Source organism: Schistocerca americana, chromosome X (genome assembly GCF_021461395.2).
Source record: "Schistocerca americana isolate TAMUIC-IGC-003095 chromosome X, iqSchAmer2.1, whole genome shotgun sequence".
Classification (NCBI taxonomy): Eukaryota; Metazoa; Arthropoda; class Insecta; order Orthoptera; family Acrididae; genus Schistocerca; species Schistocerca americana.
The window spans coordinates 645,414,833-645,434,313 of NC_060130.1; the positions used below are offsets into that span (position 1 = coordinate 645,414,833).

At 36.6% G+C, this 19,481-nt stretch overlaps 1 protein-coding gene across 5 annotated transcripts in view; it reads right to left on the reverse strand.

Moving 5' to 3' along the window:
* LOC124554746 (protein ST7 homolog) overlaps positions 1–19,481 on the reverse strand; it is a 176,783-nt gene that overhangs the window by 72,025 nt on the left and 85,277 nt on the right. For all 5 annotated transcript variants that reach the window (XR_006968428.1, XR_006968429.1, XM_047128392.1 and 2 more), the window contains exons 3-7: positions 15,177–15,339; positions 14,600–14,770; positions 13,374–13,607; positions 10,337–10,434; positions 2,655–2,845 (exon numbers count right to left, since the gene is read on the reverse strand). Coding sequence is in view for 3 of the 5 variants with exons in the window: in XM_047128392.1 (XP_046984348.1) it covers positions 2,655–2,845; positions 10,337–10,434; positions 13,374–13,607; positions 14,600–14,770; positions 15,177–15,339 (857 nt within the window). In the remaining 2 variants the exon portion in view is untranslated. The remainder of the gene's footprint in view (positions 1–2,654; positions 2,846–10,336; positions 10,435–13,373; positions 13,608–14,599; positions 14,771–15,176; positions 15,340–19,481) is intronic.

Genomic DNA, 19,481 nt, shown 5'->3' on the forward strand with positions numbered 1-19,481 from the left:
TTCTGTAAAGACAGTTTGTAGTTCCCAATTCCTTCCAATTCCCTAACTTTCCAACAAAGAACTTCACAGTGCATCAATAAAGATATCATTACATCTAGATGACAAAGTAGTGTTGCCCATCACAACAGATGGCAGAGCAACATAGTTTTACTTGTGAGACTGCAACTGATGAGTACATGATCAGATAACCACCACTAACAGTAACTGTAGATTAATAGGATAAGTAAGAAGACAATCAGTTGCAATCCCATTGGTTTTTTATCATTCTTGCATAACTAGATTTCAGCTACAAATAGCCATCTTCAGTGCATTCCAGTGAGTTATCCTCCAACAAACTTGCAGCAGTACACATCACCATATGACTTTACTGGTGTATAAGCAGAAGGAAACTAACAGTTTACTTTTGCCTATACACTACTAAAGTTTGTAGCTGAAAACCAGTGGGATTGTGACCAATTGCTATGTTCCCATCACTCCTTAACTAACAGCGTACGAGTATATATTCGGGTTCACAGCTTGAGAGTTTAGTAAAATAGTAATAATCATACTGATAAATTTAACTCTAATGGACACTACAGAAAAGGATAAGGTTGTCCTAACAAACTATAAACTGGCTTTCCTATCCAATTACAAAGGGACAATTTAGTGCAGATTCTGAATCACAAGGTAACCTGGCATTTTTCACATTAACAAAACATTGGGAGGAATAAAATCAGTAACAGAAACGAAAAATCTTAAGAATGACTAGTGATGGAACCCTGGACCTTCATATTTGTTGTTTGGGATGTACCCAATGAACCAATACAAAACTGAGTGACTGAGTGACTCTAGCCTTGGTACAATTCATAAGGTACCACAATGGAATGTTTTACATTCCATCATCTTATTTTAACAAACTATGCCAAAACAATGCATTTTTGAAGGATCCCTCTACGCAGCAATGGCTATAAACAGTATTTTTTCATTGTATGCACATTTTAATACAAAATTATCAAACAAAAATGTTAACTTCAGGATTACGAAATCAAATATGGTGCACATGCCGAATGCTCTCCATCAGCCAATCATAGTACATTATGTTAGGACAAACTCTGCTCACAGCTGGTAAAATTGTTGATTATTAACACATGACCAGTTTCACAGCTTTAGGCCGCATCATCAGGCGAACCTACAGGTAAAAAGCAAAGTACAGTGTCAGCACTTTTTGTGGATATTAAAATTAGTAAAGGAATGTCTAAAATATTCTCACAATGCTAAAAGATCATAGGCATGCCCATCATTCCTAGTTAAAATGTACTATTCAGAGATTATCATCAATACTAAAGTTAGCGAAAGACAAATAAGAAGTTCCCCAGTCTTTAATATTTGCCTGCCTCAAAAAAGAAAAAAGAAAATCTCAGTGGAGGGCAGGGCATAAGTGACCTGCACGAATGACAAAGAGAGACTAGCTGGCTGGCAGAATGGAAGCTATTCATGTGGACAGTGTGGTGTTGTATACTTACGACTAGGAGTGCTGGGTCACTACCTTTACAAGCTTGCTTCCGTTCCACCAGCCAGCTTTGTCATTCATGGAGGCCGCTATTGCCTTGCCTGCACTGAGCTGCCTTGCTGGCATATTGGTAAGACATTGCCACCTGACTCTTTCCACATTGTAATTTTTGTGTGCCATGACTAATCATGACAGCAGTGACAATTCTTTGTCACCAACCTGGCCTCTTTTTTTTTAAAAAAAAAAATATTGTCTGCTCACTATAAAATATTTTCTTTTTTCTTTTTAGATGCAGGCAAATTTTAAAGAATGGGGCACTACTACTTTATCTTTCGCTCACCATAGTACTGACGATACTCTCTGAATAGTACATTTTGACTAGCGGCAATGGGTATGTCTATGATCTTTTAGTACTGTGAGTATATTTTAGGCATTCTTTTACTAATTTTAATATCCACAAAAAGTGGTGACACTGTACTTTGCTTTTTACCACATAGGTTCACCTGATGATAAGGCTTAAAGCTGCAAAACCAGTCATGTGTTAATAAACAACAATTTTACCAGCTGTTATCAGAGTTCTTCATAATATCATACCTTTCAACAGCTGTGGCTGCCCGGTGTATAAAATATTTTGGGAATCACAGTACAGCATGTCTGTGGTCACATGTGATTAGTAAGAAAAGTAATGAGTAACAAATACTTCATAATGGGTAGATGGCTTGCCTGTGCCAAATACATACCATTTAGTTACTTTGACAAGCCTAATCAATACAGTATCCCCAGCTATTAAACTGTCATTTAAAAAGTGCATACAGCAATTATAATCATTACAATTAATAATATTATTGATTTTATCATTATTTTTTCAGTAAAGCACAGACACAAGCATTCTTCACTGGAAAAAGAATGGGAGTATGATTTGGGGATCAAGGTTTTAATGATCCATATTAAACACTAAGGAATATTTTCTAGAAAGAATTTAGCAGACCTATTAATATTTTATAGAATGTGCAGTGTGGGGAAGAGAATACAGTGTTATGTTTCTATTTTCACTTTGCTGATAACCTCACCATTGAGTGCTCATAAAAAACAAATAAATAAATAAAAATTAAACACACACACACACACACACACACACACACACACACACACACACTACACTTACTTGTCGGCCACTACTCTTGCTTTTAGAAGAGCTGCTGTATAGCATATTGTAGCAGATTTGGGTAATGTAACATCATCATATTTTGCTAAGACAGCCTGTGCATCAGCATAGGCCTGCATTTCTAATAAGGCTTCAATGAGATTCTCATGAACATTGAGAACATTCATAATTGGTGGAACCTCTTTTGATAGCTGAAAAAAAAAAGGAAGAGTCATGTCATAGTAGTTAGTAACATGTATACAATATATGATAATTACATCTCATTAACAACAATACTGAATTATGTCCAAGTTACCATATCTCAATAGTGTTCTTCAGAAAGAATGTTGTCTTCCCTTCAGGGACCCTCATTTCAATTCCTGAAGCATTTCCATTACACTTATATGTTATTCAAACCTACCAGTAACAAATCTAGCAGCCCATCTATGAACTGCTTCAATGTCTTCCATTAATCCAACCTGATGCGGATCCCAAACACTCATTCAGTACTCAAGATTGGTCATAATAGCGACCTATGTGGGGTCCCTTTTACACATGAATCACACTTTCCTAAAATTCTCCCAGTAAACCGAAGTCAACCATTCGCGTTTCCAACCACAATCCTCACATGATCATTCCATTTCATACTGATATGCATTGTTATGCCCAGATACTTAAATGACATGACTATGTCAAGGTGGAGACTACTAATGCTGTATCCAAACATTAGAGGTTTGTTTTTCCTACTCATCCATATTAACTTACATTTTTCAATATTCCGAGCCAGCTGCCATACATCAAATCAACTAGAAATTTTGTCCAAGACATCTTGTATCATTCTACAGTCACTCATCTTCGATACCTGCCTGTACACCATAGCATCAGGAAACAACCACAAATCTGGAAGGGGAGCAGGGGAGGGGAAAGTGGCGTCTGTTAGTGATAACTCTTCGTAGTTTCTTTGTGAACAGCAAAATAATTTTGAAATTTCACAACAAATGATTATGCTGCCACCAATCAGTATCTATTACATGTTTAGCATTACTTCAAACTGATAATGAATTGATATGCCTCTCTGAGAGATGAGGCAGGGTATGATGCGAGTCCGGTTTATGAACATTTTTTTCTAGCACCCCTCCCCTTCTCCACCTCCCTCCAAACTGGTTATGCTCATGTTCTATAAACAACCAGGTTTTGTTAGTTTCACCATGTGCTGATCCCGCAACTGCTCTGTAAAAGCTAGCAGAGTTGTCATTCTTTTTTTCCTGAAAGCCATTCTTTTTACTGTGCCTGTCTATGTCTCAAGGCTTCTGCTATTCAGTGAGTGGTCTCCTTTACTCCTAACTTATTTACATTCTGTCAGAACTTTGCTTACTGTAATAAAGTTGTCATTTTTAAAATTGAAATATTTGTATAAATTTTGTATATATGTCAGACTCAAACGGGCTCAGATATTTTTGAAATTAAAACTACAGAAGTTTCTGGCCTGATTGAAAAACCTTATATTAGGAAGGACTCCACATAGTCCAACTGCTCTTTAATATCTTCAAGGGACAGACTTTGCCTCAGAAGCTGAGAAGTGAAAATGGTACAGTTCTGATAAATTCATTTAATTTAATTTTAAAATTTTATTTTTTAACAATTCATAGAACATAACTGTACAAACATAAACACTGGCATTAATAAACTTTATTTGTGAAAGCTAAAGTGAAATTATGAACACTTTCCTTCCAAAAAACATGAAATATTAAGTTGAGAAATAAATTCCAGTGAATCAGGACTTCTTATTTTAATTTGAAAATATAATTATAAAAGTTATCATGTAGGCAAAGAAGTCGAGTTTTTGAGAACAGTTTAAAAGTGAACGAGAACGAGAGTATTCAATTAACAAAAGGAATTACAACCTAGTACTGAATGTAGAACAGTGGTGGGACAAGTAATGACTGACCACTCAAAAATGAATGACACTGAGACAGGAATAAGGAAAACTGGGACTGGCACAAGAAACTAGTGACCACCGGAAAAAGAACAAAAAGACAGGGGCTGTGTAACTTAATGACCTGTTTGATTCCTCTCTTAAATCTCATCAAATTTCTTCTTTTGCTTTATATCTTCTTGATGAGTATTAGGAAATTTGAAGCATTATATAAGGGATGATCAAAAAATTTTCATTTGAGGGTGTTGCTGCAGCATATGTGCAATGCAATGTAGCACAACTCCAATGTGGGTAGACAAGCACCGACATGTAGGCAAGGGATTAGTGTATGGCATTTGTGTCTTTCTGATATGTAAATGGGGAAACATCAACAGTATGACATTAGTATCAAATGCGTCCAAACAGGATCAACATGCTGTTATTCTTTTCTTGGCTGCTGAAGGACATACACTGGTAGACATATATCTGAGAATGAAGAATGTGTATGGCACAACATGTCTGTTGAAAACCAAAATTGTGGAATGGTGTGACAAGGGGTATGGCTGCTTCATAACTATGCATGTCCCCATATTGTAAATGTCATAATGCAGAAGCTATGCCAACTCAAGTGGGAGACACTTGAGCACCCACCCTATAGTCCTGATATCTCCTGAAGTGATTATCATGTCTTTGGTCCCTTAGAAAAGGCCTTGAATAGACAAAAATCCCTGTCGGATGAGCATGTGCATCAGGCAGCTATGGACTACTACACACAGTAGGACACAGTGTTTTACCAAATAGGCATCTTCAACCTGGTGCGTCGGTGGCATGATTGCCTCAATGCTCACAGTGATTTTGCCTGATTGGCATACCGATTCTGAACTGTACAGCCTTTGAATGGAAACTTCTTTTTATCACACCTTATAAAATGATTGCATACAAGCCAGATGATACTACCCTTTGCTTTTTTTCATATTTATTGTTCATAAGCATTTTAGATAATCACAGGGAATAAAGGCTAGGAAAGAGAAGAGAAGCACTTTAGATGATCAAATTGCTTGTCATTAATAATTTCAGTGTAACATCACAGGTCACTAAGCTGTAGAGGCTGTTATTAGCCTAGCAAATGTTAACAAGTAGCATCTTGTTTAAACAGACTTACTTATAAGTTAACATGTTGACTAACTACCGCAGTCTGCATGTGGCTTTGTGTGTGATGCCTATACAAAGATGAGTGTAGTACATAAACTACAAAATGGTAACATAAAAGACTGTTACGTTTAGATATTAACATAAAAGACAGAAAAAGAAAAACATAAACAAATAAATTAGGTAGTGATGTTATCTTGATTAACTATAAGCTGTATAAATAGAACTGACACAATATAGGTACTATTTTATGACATGGAAGTTTCTCTGGACACTGGGACTTTCAAAGCCCACCACGAATTTTCTGTGAAATTAGATATTCTAATTGGCATAATTTGCTAAGTAACATGTTATTTCATGAAAATCACACATTTTTGGAATCTAAAGAATAAGAGCTACTACACTAATGGTAGAATTTTGACAGGATTGCAGTTTAAGATTGAGAGCTTCTGGAACTGATAATTTTGAATAGTTATCATTTTTTTAAATACACAGTTTTTGAAGGAAGTAAAATGTTGGTTGAAAAGTGGAGAAAGAAGGCTTTATAAGGTATATAAATTGAAGAACAAATATCTTTCAGTGGGTTTGAATTTTGAAGTGAACATAGATCATAGGTGTTGTAAATTTAGAAAATTTCTTCAAATAAAATGATTCTACATGAACTATTTCTATTACTGTCATAAACAATTGGTAAATTATACTATAAAAAATGTGGTTTAACAAAACATAACTTGAACAGGACTTTTGTTATTTTATTTAATAATAAAGGAGATCGGAAAACCAACATGGATTCCGCAAACAGAGATCATGTGAAACTCAGCTCGCCCTATTTGCCCAAGAAATTCACAGTGCCGTAGACACTGGCGAGCAGATTGATGCCGTATTCCTGGACTTCAGGAAGGCATTTGATACGGTTCCGCACTTACGTTTAGTGAAAAAAATTCGAGCTTACGGAATATCGGACCAGGTTTGTGATTGGATTCAGGATTTCCTAGAAGAAAGAACACAACATGTCATTCTTAACGGTTCAAAATCTGCAGATGTAGAGGTAATTTCGGGAGTACCGCAGGGAAGCGTGATAGGACCTTTATTGTTTACAATATACATAAATGACTTAGTTGACAATATCGGTAGCTCCGTGAGGCTATTTGCAGATGACACGGTTGTCTACAAGAAAGTAGCAACATCAGAAGACTCGTACGTACTCCAGGAGGACCTGCAGAGGATTAATGCATGGTGCGACAGCTGGCAGCTTTCCCTAAACGTAGATAAATGTAATATAATGCGCATACATAGGGGCAGAAATCCATTCCAGTACGATTATGCCATAGGTGGTAAATCATTGGAAGCGGTAACGACCGTAAAATACTTAGGAGTTACTATCCGGAGCGATCTGAAGTGGAATGATCACATAAAACAAATAGTGGGAAAAGCAGGCGCCAGGTTGAGATTCATAGGAAGAATTCTAAGAAAATGTGACTCATCGACGAAAGAAGTAGCTTACAAAACGCTTGTTCGTCCGATTCTTGAGTATTGCTCATCAGTATGGGACTCTTACCAGGTTGGATTAATAGAAGAGATAGACATGATCCAGCGAAAAGCAGCGCGATTCGTCATGGGGACATTTAGTCAGCGCGAGAGCGTTACGGAGATGCTGAACAAGCTCCAGTGGCGGACACTTCAAGAAAGGCGTTACGCAATACGGAGAGGTTTATTATCGAAATTACGAGAGAGCACATTCCGGGAAGAGATGGGCAACATATTACTACCGCCCACATATATCTCGCGTAATGATCACAACGAAAAGATCCGAGAAATTAGAGCAAATACGGAGACTTACAAGCAGTCGTTCTTCCCACGCACAATTCGTGAATGGAACAGGGAAGGGGGGATCAGATAGTGGTACAATAAGTACCCTCCGCCACACACCGTAAGGTGGCTCGCGGAGTATAGATGTAGATGTAGATGTAGAAAAAAAAATAATATTGGCATCAGGCATGGTACAAGATAATCCCATTTCACTCTTTTATAGTGAGAACAAGATTGATCTGAAGGAACAATGAAGAACCATTCCTCAGAAGGCATTCCTTGGTCCTTGCATTCAGTACTAAAGTAATATCCCACACACACACTACACAGTCTAATGGATCCCTATCATGCTTTTATTATTTAATTAGACGAACTGTACATACGTGCAGAATGGCCACCATAAAATGGCAAATTGCAACAATTAAATAATTACTTCCTTAAGAGATTTAGACATTAACACAAATGATTCTCAATGATGTTCCACATGCAAGCAATGCCTGAAAGAGACCAGTCCAGTTAACTGCTCCAATGGGAACAATGTTTTAACTTGATACAAGTGTAAATGGAAACACAGAGGAATGTGGCACATTGAGGCATCACCACAAGTTTCCACTGAAAATAAGAAGTAAATTAGTAACTGAACAATTTTAAGCAAGCAAAAAGAAACAGCCATACACAATATCAATAAGAGAGAAAATTATGATGGGAATATTTAATAGCAAATGTTTGGATAAGAAGAAAAAGGAAAATAATAGCACAGTAAAATACCCACAAGGAACCATACACAATGAAAAAAGCTTAATGAAAGAGAGAATTGAATGAATTACCAAAAGGGAATTACACAATAGGCTTACATAACAGGTAAACAGAATTCGATATGTAGTTATGTAGTAAAAGGAGAGTAGCAAATAGTACATGTTGCAGCACACAGAGAGAGAGTGAAGAAGTTTCACATACAAAAACAAATGACAAAAAAAAGGCAGTGTTTGCAAAGAAAAAAAATAATTCTTTAAGCTGTTAATATCCAGCAGTAATTAATTTATGCAGAGGCATGAACAATACTGTGAGTAAGATGTAGAAAGTAAAATACTCTACAGCAACAGAAGGGAAAAAGAAGAAAAACCACTAGAAAAGAACAATTACTAAATGCAAGTCACACAAGTGAAAGCATGATAAATGTGTCTAAAAATAATTGTGCAAAACCTACTTATACACTGTGTGGGCGGCGGGTGGAAATTTGTTTGTTGTTATATATATATAAAATGTTTTGTAATGTAAAAAAGATGCATTTCCCTGCCTATTAACCATATGTGGGGCGGCAGGTGGAATTAATTGTTATTTAAATGTTCCTATTATTTATGCTGTTGTTTTGCCATTCTCAACACTGGCTCTCTAACTACAATATTGGCAACCAGAAAGTGATTAGCAAAACGTGAAGCCTGTAATCAGAATTCCTAGTGCCCACTTCATCTGAGAAACACACTTATAGCTACAACTTATAGCTCTGAGAAATTAGTAGATTGTCTGGGATTCATAATCAAAAACGATTTTGATTAAAAATAGTTCAGTATATTCTGAAAGTCACAGATGAAAAAAAAGAAGAATCCACACAATCTGACTAACAGAGCAGTTCAGAGTCTAATGCGCTGATGCAACTATAACTGTCCAAATTAAATGTTTAAATGAATACTCGCCATAATTTGATGATAATGTTCATCAAACGCCACGCTAAATAATGGTAGAATGTCTGTCCCGCGGCGGCACGTAAAAATACGACATACGCAAACTGAAGATAGATAATTAAAGTCATCCCAGAATTAACACTTCACTCGAAAATGATTTCATGGTTACGCGTATCCCGAGTAACTTAATACGGCATCCGAGGCTGTTTATAGCAATGATACCGACGCGACGCTACTCCCAACACAGGTGGTGTGCTATTCAGCGTCTGGAGAGAACTGGGGCCTTGCTTCCTTGCACAGCGTTCTTATATATAAAGCCGCGGTGCGGACGGCTAAGGAACGCCTGATCAAAATTGCTCTCCCGACTAGCCGCTGGGTTAGTAATGCACCACTTTAAGTCATTGAATAAATTATAGCTCCTTCTGCTGATGGCCGATGAAGCTCTCAATTTAAATGTACATTCAACACACAGGTAAGTAATCATAATAAAAGTTTGACATGGCTAAGTTAAATATTTTGGGCGAGAGAATTAATTTAATTACACTGCACGCAGTAGACGAGCTCTGAACTTGCCCTTTGGAGATACGCTATCGCTATTGTTTTATAGTCATTCAATTGAAACTTCTCACATCTTCATGATTATAGCGGATCTCCATTCTACTTAAATTTAAACATCCTAGCCTTATTTATTAGCCTACTTAATCTATCTTGCTTCCTTAATTTTTAAGACAAAAACCAGAAAATCATGAATTTCAACTAAAATCTTAATTTGTGAGATCCAGAAGACTGTTTCTATTAAATAATTATGAAAAAGGAATCTAAATATAAACTTTTAAGTCTCTAGCTCCTTTCTGTTGCGCCAGTGATTTTTACAGAAAAACGTCCAAATTTCGAAAATGGTTAAAGTTATCGAACTGATATTCAACATATATTAATTTAGTATTACTCCTGACATGCTAGAAACATTTTAGGTTATTTACTTGATTTTTAAAGTATTGTGCAACATTTATGACGTCAGAGCTAGTTACAGCGGACTGGCTGCCACACAATGGAAAAACTGATGTGAATTTACTACGGCGTGAGTAGGCTGCTTCCCTACATCTGGGGCAAATACACTATGCATATGCATTAAGAAAAAACATACTTACATCTCTAAACAATTTTACTGCCTCCTTGACCCTTCCCAATTTTCTTGCACACATTGCTAGGCGCCTCTTTATATAAAGCAAAACATTTGTATCTCTACCTGTGAAATGACAAAAGACAACTATATCAATTTTTGCAGTTAATGCAAATACATAAAATGAATACATAAAATGTCATAACCAGTGGATTTCTACCAGCTGTTTGTTGGTCAAATGCTGAAGCAATTGAGCATTCCCTGTTACTGTTACTGGAAAAGGAGGTATGCAATATTCAAAGTAGTTCACAAAAACAAGTCTTATATGACTCATGCAACTTCTTGTAGAATTATGAAACATCTATGAGTTACAGAGACCATGAGACCCCACAAAAGTCATGACAAAGCAATATGCACATATAAAGATGGCAGTAGTATCGCGTACACAAGATATGAAAAGGCAGTGTGTTGGCGGAGCTGTCTTTTGCGCTCAAGCGGTTCATGTGAAAATGTTCCCAACTTGATTATGGCCGTACAACTGAAATTAACAGACTCTGAATGCAGAATGGCAGTTGGAGATAGATGCATGGGACACTCCATTTTGGAAATCATTAGGGAATCCAATATTCTGAGATCCACAGTGTCAGGAATGTGCCGAGAATGCCAAATTTCAGGCATTATCTCTCACCACAGACAACGCAGTGGCTGACAACCTTCACAATGACCGAGAGCAGCAGCACTTGTGTAGAGTTGTCAGTCCTAACAGACAAGTAACACTGCATGAAATGACCACAGAGGTCAATGTGACATGTACAATGTGCTCATTACCATGTCGGTTGGACCCTAGATGACTGGAAACCCATGGCCTGGTCAGATGACTCCCGATTTCAGTTGGTAATAGCAGATGGTAGGGTTTAAGTGGGGCGCAGACCCCACAAGCCATGGACCCACGTTCTCAACAAGGCACTGTGCAATTGGTGGTGGAATGGACCGGATCCTCTGGTCCAACTGAATGAGTGACTGGAAATGGTTATGTTCAGCTACTTGGAGACCAATAGCAGCCATTCATGGACTTCGTGTTCCCATGAAAATGCACCATGTCACCAGACCACAATTGTTCATAGTTTCTTTGATGAACATCCTGGAAATTCGACTGAATGATTTGGCCACCAGATTGTCTGACATGAATCCCATCAAACATTTATGGAACATAATCGAGAGGTCAGTTCACGCATAAAGTCCTGCACCGGCAACACTTTCACAATTATGGATGGCTATAAAGGCAGCACGGCTCAATATCTGTGCAGGAGACTTCCACCAACTTGTTGAATCCATACCACATCGAGTTGCTGTGCTATGCCTGGCAAAAGGAGATCCGACATTATATTCAGATATATGACTTTTGTCACCTCAGAGTAGACTGTTGGAATCATTAGCTTCCACAAACCAGAATTTAGGTTACCCTAAATATTCACAAAATCCACAAGGAGACAGAGAAAGTCTCTCAGATTGATGGCTTGTTTCTTACTTTCCAGCAATGATGTGCTTCAGATAAATATAAGAGGACAGTTATTATTCACAATGTATAGAAATGAGTTATAAGATAATGCTGGTAGCTCTGAGAGATCTCTGGGGTGATACTGCTTATGTATATTATACTGTTATGTGTATTATGTGGTAAATGGTTATAAACTGCTGGATGAGGTGCAGATTACCAGTATTTTGTACAAGGCTGCTGACCTGTCATAAGCACATGTGAAGTGCATGATTAATCAAAAGATCCTATATCTTTAACACCACCATATGTTATTAGTATGTCACTACAGGGAAAAGTTAAGGGACTATCATCCATATTAATGTAAGATAGAATAAGCATTTGCTAGATTAATAATCACTTGAAGAAATATCATAAACATAACTCATCTGACAGATGGAAATAGTCTTTCAAATGAGGAATCAAGGCAAGATAAACAGCAACAGAGACTTACTTTCTACAGTTTCATTAAAATCTAGCTTTCTTGAGAGGGTACGAAAAAGGCAACTGTAGCAAATGTAAATAGAGGACAGTGACATAGCAGGAAATGTTAATCACTCATAGCCCTAGCAGAAAAATAATACTGTCAGTATGTAATAACAAGTCCATCTAATGCGCTACACATGACTGACATGACAAAAGCAAGCAGTGTAAAAGAAGAGCAATAATCTAACATCAGTATTTCAGTCCAACTTCTCCATTTTTTCCACTCAGTTTCCTATTTATTCATATCATGTTGTTGATGACTCACCTTCATTTTATTTATGTATACTTTGCTGGAGTTCAGTTAGCTGGAATTTTAACAGCAGATAGGCTGCAGTGTAACAACATGCCATGTGTAATATGTGAAGAGCTATACCATACTCTCACTATAGGTTCCAAAAGTGACTGTCACTGTCAAACACTGATATTAAGCTGTTAAGCACGATCATGGTATCAGTTTGTCGGCTTACAGTGGCCCCTTGAAGAGCCAGTAAGACAATGCATTGCCACACTATTCTTATACTGATTTAGATTTACCACAATGTTACAGAATCAATATGGAGTCTAGCAGAGTTCTCTGCTTAAAACACATGTGGATTCATATACAGCCACTTAACTGTTATCTCAGAGCTTTCAGATCATATCATTGGACACAATGCTCAACAGCTTGTTGTACAGTTTCGCTAGTTTGGTATTCACTATGGACTGATCTTGTACATTTATAATGACCTTACCCTTTTTTTTTTTTTTTTTTTTTTTTTTTACTATGTTGCTAGCTAGTCATATACTACATGATCTTATTGTTACCAACTTGATCTCAACCATATAAAGTGTATTGCTTCTTATATTTTATGGAGTTTATGCTACACAAAACCCCATCGTCACTGAGGGGGAAAGAGGGGGCATGGGTTGGGGAAGAGGGATGGCACACTTGACCAAGGAGATATGTTAATTCTACTGATCATCAGAGTATTAACTTTCAAGGATTAAAGCACAGCATTGAAATAACATACTTTCAGTTTCACCTCAAGATAAAAAGTTCACTTACGATGTACTGCTTCTGCAACAGAGCTCTGGTTTTGCAACTGCTGTGACTTCTTGTAATTTGCTTCAGCTATTTTTAATGCTTGTTTAAATGTTCTTTCTGCCTCACTGATTGTTGTAGCATCTTCTTCTGCCAGAAGTATAAATGCAGGTGTGCACTCATTGTTTTTCTCAAGAGCTTCATGGGCAGCTTTGATTCTAGCAATTGGATTACGTTCCCGCCACGCTGTTTGCATTACTGTCACAAAGCAATAAGTATGCCACAAAATTGACATTTTTAAACAAGCGGAAATTACATTCACAAAATCAACAGCAGCCCAAGATGAAGCACAGCAGATTATGAAAGATTCCATAATATAGATTGTGTGCTAAACATTAAACCTGAAATCATTTTCAATAACATAAAAATTAATATAAATATTTTTCTGTAATCTCATATTTAATAACATAAATATCTTGTTAAGATTGGCAGATGAAAGAAACAGCAACAGTTAAAGACCCCTCATGCACACACGCTCGTATCTCCCCCCCCCCCCCCCTCCCCGCGCACGCACACACACACACACACACACACACACACACACACACACACACACACACACAGAGAGAGAGAGAGAGAGAGAGAGAGAGAGACTGATATTTTACAAGGACTCTTAACAAAGTTAAAATACAAAAGGTCGCACACATTTTTCATAAAAGACGGTATCTTTTATAAGATACAATTGATACAATTTCAGTTCTAATTAACATTACAAGTCCTATTTTCTGGTACAGAGAGAAAAATAATGGAAAAAAAACTGTAGGTATTCTTTCTTGTAATTGTGTCACTTAATGTAGCTCTGTGACGAATAACTGTATTGAAAGGTCACATGATTGGAGACATATTTCCCCTGGGTCACTAAAAAATGACTGTAAAGCAGTCTATGAATGTGATCGTCCATGAAGGTGTATTCAATTATCTTTTGAACAACTTGCAAGATAGAGAAATATATTACAATGATGAAGTCAGGCAGACAACATGGTCATTTGGACAAACCTATCTTGAGAAAAGGAGAGAGAAGAACATCTCCACTACTACATGGTATCGAACATGATTCTGAAAGCTAGACTATGATGTCCTCCCTTTTCAGATTCTCTCTCTCACCTTTTCGAATGCTGTCATTTTAAATTATCCATTACAACAATAATAATGTAGTGTTACATAATCTATGAGCTTAGTTATGGACTTACTTTCATACTCAGGCTTCCCACAATCACCTTCACAAGTGAAAAACGTCTGATGATCTTGGGCGGACAAATTCATATCATAATAAGTCAGAGGTTCCTTGTTAGTGGCCCAAAAATACCTCTGATACTCTGCACCACGAAAAAGGTTCATTGGATTTCTCCATACTTTGCAATCTGTAAATGAATTTTAAAATTTTTCATTAACTTGAATTGGGAAAAAAGCTTAAAATGAATGATAAAAGATGCAGTAAACCTCTTCAATAAATGAGTGTTCCACATTCAACAACTGTCATAAGGGTGACACAAAACGGAATATAAAAAGATCTGGCAAAGAACTCCTTCCATTCTGCATTAAAGCATCACCTTAAAATCCATGATATGTGTGTATGTGCAAGCATATCACACTGAAAATTAAATCCAAACAGTCTTATATAGTAATTAAAAATGCAGTGCGCTCCTTTACAATAACATAACGGAATTATCTGAGGATGAAGATGCTCTCAGTTTAGATGTGGGAGTATACAAAATACAGTATATGCATAGGTCTATCCATTACGTATTCCTGGTGACAGTATCTTACCTGGAACAGTCTGCTGATTATTGACAATGGTATTTTCATTATTTGGTATGTTTGCGATATCTCCACAACTGTCATTACCTCCAATCCATGGGCTGATGTGATTTAGTGATACCTGTTCTATAAATGATGTTCCATATTTGCGAAAGTACCACCATTCAAAAATCTGCAAGATAGATGCAAATAATATCACTTAAGTCCTCTAATGAGAAAAGATTCAAGTACCACTAAATTCTTTTAAGAAATAAGATTAATTATAGGGGTGGAAGGGGGCGGTAATAGCGGTGAGATTCTATGCACTTACTTGATACAGTCTGATTAACATTAAATATCATTTTATTTTGCTTACTGTCAGGTAGAACACATGTATAAATTATTGCTAACAATCACTGTTTATCACTTTTGGAAATGTTCAAGCACAACTGCAACTTCTGCAGCTTGTGTTTGAAAAAAAATCTTTTAAATGGCATAGAAAATTGCCAATTAAAATTTATAAACCTTGTTGCAAAACGGTACAACAAACATTTTATATCTCAGTTTACACCTCAGATACATATACAAGCAGCATATTGCCACTTCCAAGAGACTTAGGTGCAACAACAGCAAGTATTTGTGCATTTTTTTTTAATTGCTAATAGTAATTTAGTCCTTCACAGTATATGCTTATTGATTATCACTCATTTAAAAATTGCTTGCTAATTTCTATGGACATTAGACACATACCTTTGTGACAAAAACAACTATTTTTAGTAACACTGTGAAAGATAACTGTTTAGTTTTGATTGTTAAACACCCAAATCAAATCTGTAACTAGTTACCTATAATACATTTTGGTTCTACTTTTGCACTAAACAAATCATAAAGCATAATCTCTCTTGAAGTTAAAAATTCTAATTGAGTTTACATTTCAATTTTTGTCAATCATGTTTTCGAAACTTTGTATTGAGTGAAAACTTATCACTATTTTTTAACTTACAAATGTCATGTTTGATTATAAGTTCTTTCTTTATTTAATTATTTATTTATTTGTTGCAAGAACTACGGTCTACCATCTAGATACAATGGCAGTTCACACATTACATTAATGACACAATCAGTATCAAAGTTACAACAATAAAATTATACACAATTATGGCATTCAATCACAGCTCATATATACATTTGTTATGCAAGTAGAATGAAATGATGCAAACAGTTCCACTAGTGGTTTGTGAAGGCTATTTCTGCTTGACCTAAAAGATCTAATCTAAACATAAAATGGAACAGATCTAACTAAGAGCCAGGAAGAGGAAAGAAAAACAAATAGAAATTAATTCAAGATATGGGTTATGTCCCCATCAGAGCTGCCAGGGGTGTGAGTTATAAATATAAAGAGAGTGTATACTCCACGACTAGTTGCCTACAGTCTATTACTATTCCACTTCTGTTAGGTCCTGCAGCGGGGTTTATAGTGAGGAACACTGGCACAGTCAGAGCTTGAAGGCTTGCATTCAGTCACTTATTGACGAGGATGATGTAGGTATAGAAGGCAGCAAAAGGAAAACTGATGTTTTAAATTTCCTGTTAAAAAAAAATCATTAATGCAGAGTATCATATAGACATACCATCATTTGACAGTCACACGAACTCCCACATGAAGGATGCAGAAACAGATATAGCTGGCACTTAGAAAATGAAAGTGATGGTGACTCCTGTATACAAGAAGGGTAAAAGAATCGACAGACAAAATTACAGACCAATATCCTTAACATCAATCTGCTGCAGAATTATTGAATATATTTTAAGTTCGAATATAATAAATTTCTTTGAGGCAGAAAAACTTCTGTCCATAGATCAGTAAAGTTTTTGAAAGCATCACTCATGCGAAACTCAGCCTGCTCTTATCTCACACAATATAGTGCAAAATATGGTTAAAGGACAATAGGCAGATTCCCTATTTCTATATTTCCAGAAAGCATTTGACAAAGAGCCCACTGCAGACTGTTAATGAAGAATGGAGCATACAAAATAGGTTCCCAGATATGTGAGTGGCTCATAGTCTTCTTAAGTAAGAGAACACCTTGTCCTTGAAGGCAAGTCTTCACCAGAGACAAGGATATCATGAGTGTCCCAGAGAGGTGTGATAGCACAACTCTTCTTCTCTACATACATAAAGTATATAAAGGATAGGGTGATCTGTCAGATCATTTATGTATATACCAATTTGGGACTATTCTGTAGCCATTGATCAACTGCAGGATGGTACAGGATGACTCACATAGAATATACATTTGGTCTGATGAGTGGCATTGTGCTATAAGTAAGTTCATGCAGATGAATAGGAGAAACAGTTCTGTGAATACAGTATTAGTGGTGCGGTGCTTGACAGTCACATCAATCAAATATCTGGGCATAACACTGCACAGCCAAGTTGGGAAGGCGAATGGTCAACTTCTGTTCATTGGGAAAATTCTAGGAAATTGTAGGTCATATACGAAAGAAGAATGTTTCGGAGCAATTCTGCATCCCATTCAACTAGGATTACGGCCAAGTTCTCATTCAAAATGGCCAAAGTTCAATTTTTATTTTATTGCATTTCTTGAAATGTTGGTATGAAAAGGTTTTTAAAACCAAGTGTTGCAAAAGTTTTGAAGCAGCATCACAGCCGCCCTGGAACGCTCCCAGCTGGAAATACCCGGCTCAGGTAGAAAACTTGTCATGCCATGACGCACATTCATAAATTGTTTTACACTGCAGTATGCATCCAAACATATTTGCCAAAAAAGTTGATGAACAATGTGTGCAGGCTGCCGAAAGCAGCATATCAAGCTCAGCAAGATGGGCTTTGCTCGTCAATAACGATGAGGGAATTGCTCTCCAGGAACAATTCAAGTTAGAGGAAGGGCTGATATATAGTCCCTGGAACTGCAGGCTAAACATAAGTAATGGAATAACTTTTTTTCTCAATTTTTGTTCAAAAGTGGTCAAAACATAATTTTTAATCTGCCATATTGGATTAGCCATTTTGAATTTTGAAAATCTAACTTCAGATTTCTGTTCACCGATATCAAAAAATACATATAATCATGTCGTTTTTATGCAGATCGAACTAATAATACAATAAAAGTTTCCCTAAAATTTAAACAGGTTTTTCTTGCAAAATGATTTTTTAAAATTGTGTGCAGCATAAAATAAAAATGGTTCAACCTATTAACTTCTACATTTGACCCCCGAAAAGTTAACACTTTTCTTGGGAGCTTATACCTATAATATTTGAAATTTATTAATATATTATTTGATACTATTTTTATACTCTTTTTGTAGAGCCATAGAGAGTGAAACAAATCCTCAAAAATTGAGCTCAAAGTCTTGACTGATGTTATCCATTTTTTATTTCAGATAATTCCCGAGGGGCTACACAGCCTGCATTCTGCATACTTCAAACTAACAGGCGGTTGATCAAACCATAATTATGGGTGCCATTTTGTTGTTTTCTTTGTGTTGAAAATCTAAAATGAAGTTCAAAGTATGATCAATCATGATTCCCAGACATATCCTTTGTATGTATTTTCATTCTCTCAAAAAATTCTTAACTTAGCCTATTTTTTACTCATTTAAATGGGAACTTGGCCTTAAAGGAAGACATCGAAGCAATTCAGAAGAGTACTGATAAGATTTTGTTAACAGTAGTTTTTATCACCATCAAGTATTACACAAATGTTCTGTGTACTCAAATAGTAATCCCTGCTGGGAAGAAGACATTCTTCCTGAAAAACACTACTGAGAAAGTTTAGGAAACTGACATTTGCAACAGACTACAGAAAGTTTCTACTGCCACTAATGTACAACTTACATAAAGAGAGGGGCATGCGCACACCTCCAGGCCCTCAGTTGCTAAATGTGTTCAAGATGTGTAAACTACTTTCACTGTGTCCTTGTTGATATCACATTGTGATCCAATAAACTGTGTCTCTTTTATGGTGTTCCTTGTTAGAACATAAGTGGTGATGTCACGGGCAGAATTTTGCGTGTTTTGGATTTTGCTATTTTCCTGCTGTTTGGCTCTTCCATGGAGGCTTTACTCTGCTCACTTCTGCAAAAACAATAGGCATGTACAACCACGTTGAATGATTGTTGACTACGTTGACCCAGCCCCAGCCACTGGTTGTTCACCTGCCACCATTCCTTCCCTATGACGACTCCATGGACAAGTGGGACACTTACAAGAAGCAGCTTTGCAAGAATTTCACATTTGTATCATTTACTGCAAAAACCACTGTCATTTTATTTTGACAATACGTAAGTTTGCTGTCCTCCTGTCACCACAAG